An 11,525-nucleotide genomic window follows, 5' to 3' on the forward strand; every position below is an offset into this window, starting at 1 on the left:
GTGTAAGACACGTCTTGGTTTTCACATATGATTCTGTTTTTGCTTTTTTATCTGCAGTCTTAAAGTAAGGGATCTGAACACACTTGACCGTGATCTGTTTGCAAATTGTCGTGCATTTCTCCACAGTACCACAAAAGCGTTCATCTCAGTGCTTCACTCAATGTTTTATTTCCCTTTCCTATTTCTGATACTAACTTTAAAATACAGTACTTCTTGTTCTGTCTATATCAGCCTCTTTCCAAGACGCCTGAATATTTTCCAACTTGTTGAGGGTCCTCTTTGACGTCGATTGAGAGGACATGAGCTCCCATCACATCGCATGAATGCTGGGTGTCTGGTGCTCTCAGTGATTCAGGGGATGCTCGGAGGACTTAGGCATCTGAGTCACCGCTGGCTCTGAGCCCCCACTTCCTCTGTATTCCCACCACCTCCTGTGTCTCGTCGTTTGCGAGCACCCTTTCCTCCTGCGCTGTCACGCCGTGGACCACGTGGAGTTGCCTTGTTCTTGGTGTCACGTGTGGGCATTGTGTGTGTGTGTGTGTGTGTGTGTGTGCAGCTGACTGCAGACCATTTGGGGTCAAGGCGTGGTTACAGCACGTCTCCACGTTCCAGACAAGGTAGAATTGCCGCCCCTGTCCCTAGATACGTTTCCTCCACTCCTGCTTCCTGGGAACATCCGCTCTCCTGCCAGACCTTCATCTCCCCTGCGGGCTCTTCCTCCATTGCCTCTTCCTGTCCTCCCACTCACTCCGCCTGCCTCCGGTCCTGGCCACCTCTCTCGCACACTCACCCAACTAACCAGCTCCGGGCTCCTGTGCTCCTCTTGGAGCCGGATTATCTTCTAGTCCAAGGGACGTGCTATCAACACTCTCACCCTGGGAGCAATTACTTTTTACTTCAGTAAACTCAAACTTACAGAAAAGGTGCAAGCATGGCACGAAACACTCTCCACCCTCACCCAGAGCCCCTCATTGCTGACGTTTTACCATATTCGTTGTGTCACGTCCGGTCTGTCTGCGCCCCCGACCATTTGAGAGCACGTTCCAGGCATGATGCCCCCGGCACGTGAAGCCTCAGCGCAAGCTTCCTGTAAGCCAGGCCCCTCTCCTCCTGAGCCGCAGGATAGCCAGCTGATCCAAGGAGCAGCTTCTTCATGTGTCCCAGGAACGTCTTCTACGCGAAAGTGCTCCAGTGGGTCGCCCTCTGCCGCCCTGTCCCTGGTCTCTCTTCCTGCCTGGAGTGGCTGCTTCATTCTTCCCTGGGTTTGCTGACCTCCAGTGTGGAAGAGTCACGCTCATGTTGAATAGCGCCCCTCAGTTGGGTTTGGTTTGCCTGACGTCTCCTCCTTGTCGAATTCAGGTTCTGTGCGTTTGTCAGGCATGTCGCAGCAGGGATCCTGAGTTCTTCCGGCATCGTACAGGCGGTACTCCGCCGCTGAAGGCCTGTCTGCCAGCTTCCTCCACTGTAAAGTTGCTTTTTAATCACCTGTGCGAGTATGTAGGCACTTTGAGACAACATCAGTATCACCTCCCATTTGTCCTGGCATCCACAGCGATTCTCTTCTGAATCCATCATTGCTGTGATGCTTGAGAAGCGATGGCTTTTCACGTCAGACAGTCCTTCTGCCTCTGTTAGGGGTCCAGGGAAGAACTTCCTTTCCCCTCCTTGGTGGCTCATCAATCAGTATGGACTCGCGGATTCTGCCTTATGTACCGGCTTGTGGTCCGGCACTCTTCTTACTGTAATGCTCACCCTGCTGCCTGGGAAGGGGAGCCCCGTGCACGCTGGCTTCTGTGTCCTTCACGTGCCCCCGCTTCCTGGAATGCTTCCTTCCTTTCTGGCCAAGACATCCCAGGCTCATCCTGGAACTTTGCTTCCAGCCCTGAAATCAGACATTTCTCCCGAAAGCTCTGATTCATTCTGGTAGAGAGTCGTGTTCAGAAACCAAGATTTGGGCCCGTGGTGTGCTCATTTGAGACTGGGGTGTCCCTGCCCAAGCTTTCCCTGGGGCGGAGCGAGGAAAGGAACCATGGGCCACGGCTCCCCTGTCCTCCCCATGGATGCCCCCCCGCCCATGTGTCTGTGACTTGATGCCTGCGTCCTCCCACGTGTCTTTGCCCCTCCCTTCTCTGGCTCCCAACTCCACTCAGTGTTACCCCTGCTGGGACACTGCCTTGCTTGCTTGGCGTCAAGCTTGTGGATGGAAAGGAGGTCGACGCCTGGTGGAATCGTCCCGATTATTCTAAAACATGTCTGTTTTATGTGACGAAGTGTGCGTAATCGTAACCTTGATCATACATCTGTAAACACTTGTATGGGTGGAAAGGTTGCCCTGTTTTCTTGTGCCTGTCACGGCGATGATCTTTTCCACACTTTGTGGGCATTTGAAAGGGGGAGGGAAAGCTGGAAAGCAGGGGTAGGTGCACCAGGAGAGGCCCTCTGTTGGGAAGCACCTGAGGAGGAGGGAGGGGTGACGGCAGGTGAGTGGAGTGGAAAGCCCAAGCGGCCTGAAGTGCCTCATCCTCTCTTCCCTCTCCCCCTCGCCCTACTCTCAACTTTCAGGCTGGCACAGCGGTTTTCCTTGTTTCTTTTCTCCTCCTTGTCTGGTATATGATGGGAAAAGCACCAGAGCTTAAGCAGATCCTCCACTTGGCTTTGGGGGGACTTGGGGGAGGGACCAGTGGGAAGGACAAGAGAAACCGCAAAAAAGGCTGTGGAGGGCAAAGAAGGCAGGTGGAGGCTGAGCTCTGAGCGGGGATTTGAGGGACGGAGAGAACCAAGACAGGAGGGAAGCGAGAAGGAATCCAGGGAGAGCTCTGGAAGGGGCAGCGGTGGCGTGGGGCCCTGCAGAGTGGGTGGCTGATGAGGCATTTCTGGCGGCTCTGTTCTTCAGTGGTTCCCGGACATTTAAGGGGACTGTAGCCATGTCAGTATTGATACGGATTTTTCCGGTCAGCCTGGGTTCGAGAGAGTCAACTCAATGGGTCAGCCAGCCAAGCCCCAGGAGGGTCGTCATGAGGGGCTGGTAAGCCTAGCCCCCAGAGTGATGGCTCTGATGGGCTGGCAAGCCATGCCCTGAGAGTGTTGCTGGCTCAGTGGACTGGCAAGCCTAGCCCCCAGAGTGTCTTGGCTTTGGAGTCTCGCCGCCTTCTAGCAGCTCTCCTGGTTTAGCCAGCTCCCTCGGCTGGCAAGCCAGCCTCTGGGGTACATGGCCCTTTGGCTCTGATGATCTTTGCAACCCTACAGGTCAAGGTTCTTGCCTTGTGCCCAGGAAGAATGAGGGACACAGATAGCCGGAAAGTGAGAAAGCAGGATTTATTGAGAGGACAGAAGAGCTCCCACAGTGGGAGGGGACCCGAAGGGGTTGCTGATTTGGAGCTGAAACTTGGTGCTTTTATAGCCCTAAGACTGAGTTGGTTGGCTAGCACTAGCTGTGAGCTGATTGGTTGGCACTAGCTGTTCTGATTGGTCAGTACTAAGGCCCAGACGGCAGGAGGTAGAGACCTAATGGTGAGTTGATTGGTCAGTTCTTGACTGTAAGCTGGTTGGTTGTTTTTCAGTCCCAGCAGTGAGTACTTAAGCTCTAGCTTGAGAGACTTCCAGGGCACTCGCTTACCAACGCGAGTGTATCAGCCTGAGAGGCCTGCAGGAAGTTTGCTACGTGGTTCCTGGAGCACCATCCTGTCTGCCTGCCTAGCTTTTTCTTTTTTCTTTTTTTTTTTGAGTTGGAGTCTCATTGTCGCCCAGACTGGAGTGCAGTGGCCACTTCCGGCCACCGCAGCCTTGAGCTGCTGGGCTCTGGCGATCCTTCCGCCTCAGCCTTCCGAGTAGCTGGAACTACAGGCATGCGCTACTACGCCCGGCTAATTTTTTGATTTATTGTAGAGATGAGGTCTCGCCAAGTTGCCCAGGCGGGTCTCGAACCGGCGGGCTCAGGCAATCCACTCACCTCGGCCTCCCAAAGGTGCGGGATTACAGGCTGAGCCACCGAGCCCGGCTTTAGCTATCTTCTCTTTCAGTATTACCTACTTCTTGGGAACTTAGTGGCAACAGATGTGTTTGCCCAGTCTGTGTATTCATTTTTTCTAAAAAGTGAGTTCTTGACAGATGCGAGCTGATGTGTCAGTCCTTCTGCTTGTGTTTGTTTCTAGGTGATGTGCGTTCTGCCTTCCAATCAGAAGAACTACTACGATTCCATCAAGAAGTACTTGAGCTGGGACTGCCCCGTCCCGAGCCAGTGTGTGCTTGCCCGCACCTTGCACAAGCAGGGCATGATGATGAGCCTGGCCACCAGGGTCGCCCAGCAGGTGGCCTGCAAGCTGGGAGGCGAGCTGTGGGCGGTGGAGATTCCGGTGAGGACCGGCCGCGTTTTCCCTGTCGTTGCCAATGAACTTTAAAAAGTGAGCCAGAGCAGGAGCGTCCTTGGTTTGTCCGTTGAGCCCCTGCCCTGGGTTCTGGTGTGACACCAGCCCCCGCTGCCATGCAGAGGGAGATGCAATGCGGGTAGCCTTCTCAAGGCGCTGCGTTCAGCCACTGAGAACATTTCCTGAGAGAGAATCGAGTTCCCACAGTCTTGGAGGGGCTTTTTGGGTAGCCTTGCGCCCTGGAGGGGGCCCTCCCGGAGCGTGTGGTCTGAACCTCCAAACGGGGGTGGAAGCTGAGAATGAGTGCCCACTTCTCTTTCCTGAGCTGTGGCCACCATGGGAGGAAGCAAGGAGAAGGAGGAATGAGGGGTGCAGTCCATTCCCTTACATGTCCGTAACCAGAACACGTAACACGCGGTAACACGGAGGTGACACATGGTTACCTCCGGCTGCACTCCACCCTCACCCCCAAGCTGCCCAGGCAAGTAAGGATCCTTAGCAATCTGAGCGACGGGAAGTGGGAGTCCTCCTCAGATGCCTCCTGACCGCAGGCAAGGGACACATGGGCTGACCACGTTCCCAGTGTCTCTAGCTGCTGGTGCCCCTTGGCTCCCCACAAAGGATGATGGCTGGCTGGGCCTGTGGTGAGTCTCTGTTGACAGGGATGTACCGCACCCCTCCTGCCGCCTTTAAGTCTGTCTGGCTTCTGGCCTTCTGGGTCTTGGTCTCTTGACATATGGCTTAAGTTGTATAACTTGGCGACTAGGGATACTTTTTAAGAAACTTCGTGGTAAGTCCTTGTTTGGGGAAATGGCACCTCCTCCCATTGCATCGTGATGAATTCAATTTGACAGTTGAAGTCCCTGATGGTGGTTGGCATCGACGTGTGTAAAGACGCGCTCAGCAAGGAAGTGATGGTGGTTGGATTTGTGGCCAGTGTCAACCCCGGAGTCACCAGGTACCGTAAAGCCACCTGAATGTGTTCTTCAGTGGGACAGACTGTTAACTGTGGTTTCACCAGAGAATGTAACAGCAAGGAAGAGTTCTGTTGTTAACTTGTTTTAGATACCAACCCTGCGGTCATGTATTATACTTACGTATAAAATGTGATTGATAATACTGGGGTACTGTGTGGCTCCATTAAATGGATTTTTATACACTTATTAGGGCAAGCAATTGCCTGTATTCCCGTCACCTTCCCCAGATGGTGGATGTGAGGAAATTCTTGCATGTCTACTTATTTTTGGAGTGTCTGCACTTGACTGGCACCATACTAGGTGCTTCACATGCACCCTGTCAAGCAGTTGAACTTTGGAATCAGATGGCCTGAATGCGTGTCCTAATCTGCCACTTATTCTGTGTCCAAGGTCTGGTCCTTTAACTTTGGTGTGTCTCGGTGTTTTAATCTGATATGTAATAATGGTGTCTGTTTCACAAGGCATTTTTGGGAATTATGTGAGATAAAGTGCTTAGGGTGTTGCCCCCGTTGCAAATGCTCAATGCATGCTTGTTGTTGCTGGCCTGTTAAAAACTCGCAGTTGTTGGAAGTGGTGATTGTCCACACAGCTGTTAAAGCCAGAGGCAAGATTGGGCTCAGGCCTCAAGACATTGGCTTGCACTATTCCATTAATTACGGTCCTGAGAATTGCTTCAGTGGGTTCTGAGGCTGCAGGAGCTGCTGGCAGAATGTCTTCTTCCTGGCTTGAGTGGCATGACCTGAGTCTGTAGTCAGGCCTGCATTTGCGACTGTGGCACCTGCATGCCTGCAGCTGTGTTCCAGGGCCTGTCGGTAGCTCCCTGCTGCATGTCACTTCTTCACTAACAAAACTGACCCAAGTCCTCCCTTCTGTCTCTGCATGTCTGGAATGCATTTTGATGTAAGAGGTGAGGGTAGGGATCCACCTGAGGCTGCTTTTCCTCAGATGATCACCATTTATGGGAAAACAGTCTCAATTTTTCCCCAACTTTTCTGCGGTATAATGGGCAAATAAAAATTGTATATGTTTAAAGCATAGAATGTCCTATATGTATACATGGTGGAATAATGACCACAATCAAGCAAATTAATATATCCATTGCCTTACAGTTGCCGTGTTTTATGTGTGAGATGAGAATAGCTAAAATCATCTCTCACAGCACATTTCAAGTACATGATGGTACATTATTATTATTAACCATAGTCAGCGTGCTGTAGATTATGTGTTCAGAACTTATTTATTTATTAGTCAGAGCCTCACTCTGTAGCCTCGATCTCCTGGCCTCAGGCGATCCTGCTGCCTCAGCCTGCTGAGTAGCTGGGCCTACAGGTGCACACCACCACACCCAACACCCCACTAATTTGTTTATTTTTTTTATGGAGACAAGTCTGGCTGTGTTTCCTGGGCTGGTCTCAAACTCCTGGGCTCAGGTGATCCTCCTGCCTCAGCCTCCCATTGTGCAGGGAGTATAGGCATGAGCAGCCACACCTGGCCAGAACTTACTTGTTTTATAACTGAAAGTTTGTTCCTTTCACCAACATCTCCCCCTACTCTCCCCTCCTTGCCCTGCTAGCTGTCCTCTACTGTATTTCTGTGAGCTTGATGTTTAAAGATTCCACATCTAAGTAATCCTGCAGCATTTGTCTTTCCGCGGCTGGCTTATCCTGCTTAATGCAAGGCCCCGAGGTTCATCCATGTTGATGCCCTGGGCTCCAGCTGTCCTCCCACCTCAGCCTCCTGAGTGGCTGAGACTACAGACACATGCCACTGAGCCCGGCTGTGTTACTGCCATGACACGTATTTGGAGGACTGTGATAATTGCGGCACATGCTTGTCACGAGGTCGTGATCTTCATTGTCCGAGAGCTTTTAGCTAATTGATGGCTTTAGTAAGAGAACCGCTTCTGAAATCTGGATAAGTTCATTAGGATTTCAAGTTTGAAAGGATCACCTGTAGAAATGGAAGTTTGTCTGAGAAATCTGAATACTTTCAAAGGAGATGTACTGCTAAACTAACAAACTCCTTTATAGTCATACTAAGACAGTGGCCTCTGTTTGTCACTGTCTTATGTACGCCAAGTACTGTGCTGAGTATTTTGCATGTATTCCATTTCTGCTGCAGCCCTATGCAGTAGTAGCTGCCTTTCTGTCTTGGAAACTTCCTTGGTACTGGATAGAAAACCGAGACTTAGGTTCACGTGGCAGACCTACGTAGCTGGCGAGTATACTGGCCTGGATTGGAACCCAAATATGTCTGTTGCCAGCTCTGAGCTTTAGTTTCTCAGTCAATAAGCTCATTTTGGGAAGAGAAACATTTTAGTATAATTGTGAACACTTGGCATATGCAGAGTTATGGACACTGACCTTTGCTCATCATGTCTTTCTGAATTCTGGTGCAAATTCGTAGTAGAAATGTTGCGTTTGCTCTTTGCTTGCTTTAGATGGTTTTCCCGCTGTATCCTCCAGAGAACGACAGCCGATGTTGCGGATTGCTTAAAAGTGTTCATGAGTGGTAATTCATATGCCGCCGTGTGGGAGGGCTCCAAGGACTGCTCCTTCAGATCCAAGTCCGGTGCGCACAGCAGGCCAGCTAGGTGGAAGCCAACTCCCACGTCTGTGTGTGTCACCTTTCGTCCAACGGAAGATCCCCTGATGAGTGTGCCGACTCAGACGGGCAGGCCACCTAGCGCTTACCTTTGTGTGTGGCTAACGTGAAGCCAGGAGGAAGGACAGTTTGTGGTTGCCGGTGTCCCTGGCAAGCAGGGTGAAGGTCAGGAGGCGCTAAGTTAGGACAGAGCAGTGTTAAGTCCAGATGCGGAAGCCAAGCCTTGAGGGGGAGGGTGGACACGACAGGTGAGGTGGCGTGTGGGCGGGGGGAGACAGCAGGTGAGGAAGGCGTCCTGCTCACAGCGGGATGTGATGGAAAGACGCCCGGGCTTCCAGCTCCCCTCCCCCCGTCTTGGCCCAGGTCTGGCTCTGCTGTTCCCTTGCAATTGTAAACTAGGAAGAGCAGCAACATTTTTTTTAATAAAAAGTGAATTTGTTGGTAATAGACATATATATGATTATCTTCTATCCAACCAAAGTGAGTTTCCTCTTCAAAGTAATTGTTCAGTACATACATACATGAAGAGAATTATTGCATTCTGTTGTTTTCCTCTCACTTCAAAACCAGGTCAGTTTTTTCAGCAGGAGAAGTTTTTTTTTTTTTATAGCAGTTATTTGAAAGTTCCCGTGGTGTGGGAGTTACTGTGTGGGCTCTGCTCTTGAGGGAATGTATAGCTAGTGTGGGTGGAAATGTTTTCAGAGCTCACATCCTCTGTGAGAATTGGAATCAGCTGGGTGAGTCAGTGTGAAGCGAAGTATTTTCAGAGGAACAACAAAGTGATTTCTTTCTGTTTTCATATTTCTTCTCATTAGGAAAGAAAATGGTATAAAATTACCCAATTTATTTCTGTTGAGAGGATTTAAAGACTTGAAGACACCAAATCAGTACTAATTTGGTTTTAGGCATCTGTGTGTCTGTCGCAGGGATTACATTTTAATGTATTGCTTTAATATTAAAGTCTTACTGAAGAGACATGCCAGGTTTAAGAATGGATTACGCCATAGAAGCCATTATGATTCCTTAAGCAGTAGGGACGAAGGAATGCTCCCCAGAGTTGCCAGTTTTCATATGACTGCAGATAGAACCCAAACTAGGAGTTACCCCGATGGTGGTCCGAAGAAGCAGGCCTGTTGATGCCTTACTGCCATGTGGGTGTGCTGTTGTGTGCGGGAACCAGACAGGCCGTCCTCTCCTCACTGACACCCAATCCTGCAGGAGCCCTCAACAAGTGGTACCAGCTCAATCACGACTTACCCGCCCGGATCATCGTGTACCGCGACGGGGTGGGGGACGGTCAGCTGAAAGCACTTGTGGAGTATGAAGTCCCACAGCTGCTGAGCAGCGTGACACAATCCGGCTCGAAGACCAGGTACTCAGTTCTTGTCCTTTCCTCCCGCTCCCCACGACAGACATCCAGCACACGTGGCATGCTGGCATAATTCTTACTTTTTGTGCAATTACGTTTTGCTCTGTTCCTGCCTTGTACCAGTAGAGCTGTCTGCATTTCCCTGAGAGTAAGTAGAGGGTACTCGGGCCGGTATTTGGGCGCTGGGGGCCTGGGCGAGGGCGCCCAGGGAAAGGAAGGTTTCATTCAGGGCAGCTGACATATTCAGCAGGACGCTGCAGGGCTGCTGGCCAGCGAAGCTGCCTCCTGCGTATCGATGGACAGACACAAGCTGTGGCTTCAAACTCGAGGCCGTAGTCAACACGCAGAACCAAAGCCTCTGACTCTCATGCACTGTGGTGCTCTCACGGTCTGTGGAAAGCTCCGAAAGTGCTTGGAGTACCGTGAGCTGCAGATGGAAATCCGGCCATCTTCAACCCCAAGCTCCCTGCGCCATGGATGCCTTTTTTAGCTCTGGTGTGTCAGTACAAAGTTTTTGTCAGTGATCACGTCAAGTGGCAAGTACGAGGCATGTTAAAAATGGTAAACGAGAGAGAACAGTGCCAAATTGGCTTCTGAAATTTTTTGGAAAGCATCTTATTCCAGATAGGCACAGAGCTCCATCTGTGAGCGTCCTGGCACAAAGGAGCCGGTGTTGACCTCAGTCAGCTGGTGTTACGGAGGAGGGAAAGCCTAGGAGCTTCGTCCAAGCTGCGAGAGCCAAACTGCCGCACACCCCACTGCCCCCAGGCCAACACATCTGTCGGGATCACAGGGGTTTGACTGAGGGTGGCAAGAGTAAGCTGACAGTGCTGAGGAGTTGCTTTTCTGGCATCGTCCCGTCGCCTTTTCAGGGTTTCCGTATCAAAGGCATTCCTAGCGAATCTAAACTGCTCAAAATGCAGCCTCACGGTGGTCCTTCCATCCCTGGTGTTGCTTCCATGATGGGAAGTATTCAGATTTGGCCCTGGCTTTACTGGGCACTTTAGCATGTGGGCGTTTGGCATTTGGCCAGAGTATGTGTGGCCACCTGTCCATCATGCTGGCGTGAGCTTCGCGTGATTCAGAAGGGGCGATTTGAGGAGTAAGGGGAACTCGTGGTTCTTCCTTGGCTACTTGGAAATAAAGTCAAGAGGAAAAGTGAGGGTGTAAATAGGGTGACTGTTGCTCATGACAAAAAAAAAAAAATCCTGTCTCCACGGATAATTCTGGAAAACCTTTCTGCAGAATTGCTGTGGACGTTCATTGTCCCGATGACCACTCCTTATCACGACCTTCACGGGCTATAAGCAGGGCAAATGACTTGACGTTCAGCATGCTTTTGCTTGCTTTTCGGATAATCTCTAATTTTTTGTGCCTGACATTGTCTCTCTAGGGATAGTGGGCAATTTTTATCTTCTCTGTTTTTCAGTGTTTTTCTAGTGGATTTTTGCTTATTTCCTTTTAAAAGCTGCACACACACACGAAAAGCTGCTTGGATTGGCTTCCCTTCCTCTTTCCACTTTTGCCTCTGTTCTTAGCCCCAGGCTGTCAGTGGTGGTCGTCAAGAAGCGCTGCGTCCCCCGGTTCTTCTTGGAGTCCAGCCGCTCTGTGCAGAACCCGCCGCTGGGCACCATCGTGGACTCGGAGGCGACGCGCCCCCAATGGCAAGTGGCGCGAACATCGGCTTTCAGCAGCACGTCCCCTGGGGCTCGGGGCTGCCCCGGCCGCCGCCCCCCGCCCCCCGCCCCACAGCCATCCTGTTTCCCCTCAGGTACGACTTCTACCTGATCAGCCAGGCGGCCTGCCGGGGCACCGTGAGTCCCACCCACTACAACGTGGTCTACGACGGCAACGGCCTGAAGCCCGACCACATGCAGAGACTCACGTTCAAGCTGTGCCACCTGTACTACAACTGGCCGGTGAGTGCACGTCTCCTTGCGCGGGGGACGCTCGGGAGCTCCAGCAGCGGGGCGTCCCGCGAGGAGTCGCCGTGCCATTGGCCTTTGCCTCCCTGGACGCGGCCCAGGGCCCGCGCTTTCTCGCAGGAGGAAGGCAGGCGTGAGCGGCCGCGTCCACAGTGGGAGGGATCCCAGCGGTCGTGGAGATGACAGCAGGAACGACGCGAGAGGGATAGCTCTGGCTTCCAGGGCACTGGATTTCGGGCGCCGTCGTACGCCGCGGGGAGGAAGTCGGGCGGCCGGGCCCCCGCGG

General features: G+C 51.9%; 1 protein-coding gene across 1 annotated transcript in view; it reads left to right on the forward strand.

The window, feature by feature from the left end:
- Positions 1 to 11,233, forward strand: part of PIWIL4 (piwi like RNA-mediated gene silencing 4) — a gene marked incomplete at both ends in the record, with an annotated part of 36,956 nt that extends 25,723 nt beyond the window's left edge. Inside the window, 6 exon segments of the mRNA XM_021709884.1 lie at positions 4,152 to 4,352; positions 5,219 to 5,322; positions 7,782 to 7,852; positions 9,164 to 9,317; positions 10,853 to 10,978; positions 11,086 to 11,233. Of these exon segments, the coding sequence (XP_021565559.1) occupies positions 4,152 to 4,352; positions 5,219 to 5,322; positions 7,782 to 7,852; positions 9,164 to 9,317; positions 10,853 to 10,978; positions 11,086 to 11,233 (804 nt within the window).
- Between the last annotated feature and the right edge of the window lie 292 nt (positions 11,234 to 11,525).

This window comes from Carlito syrichta, unplaced genomic scaffold, assembly GCF_000164805.1.
Source record: "Carlito syrichta isolate Samal-C Ts95f unplaced genomic scaffold, Tarsius_syrichta-2.0.1 Scaffold287567, whole genome shotgun sequence".
NCBI lineage: Eukaryota > Metazoa > Chordata > Mammalia > Primates > Tarsiidae > Carlito > Carlito syrichta.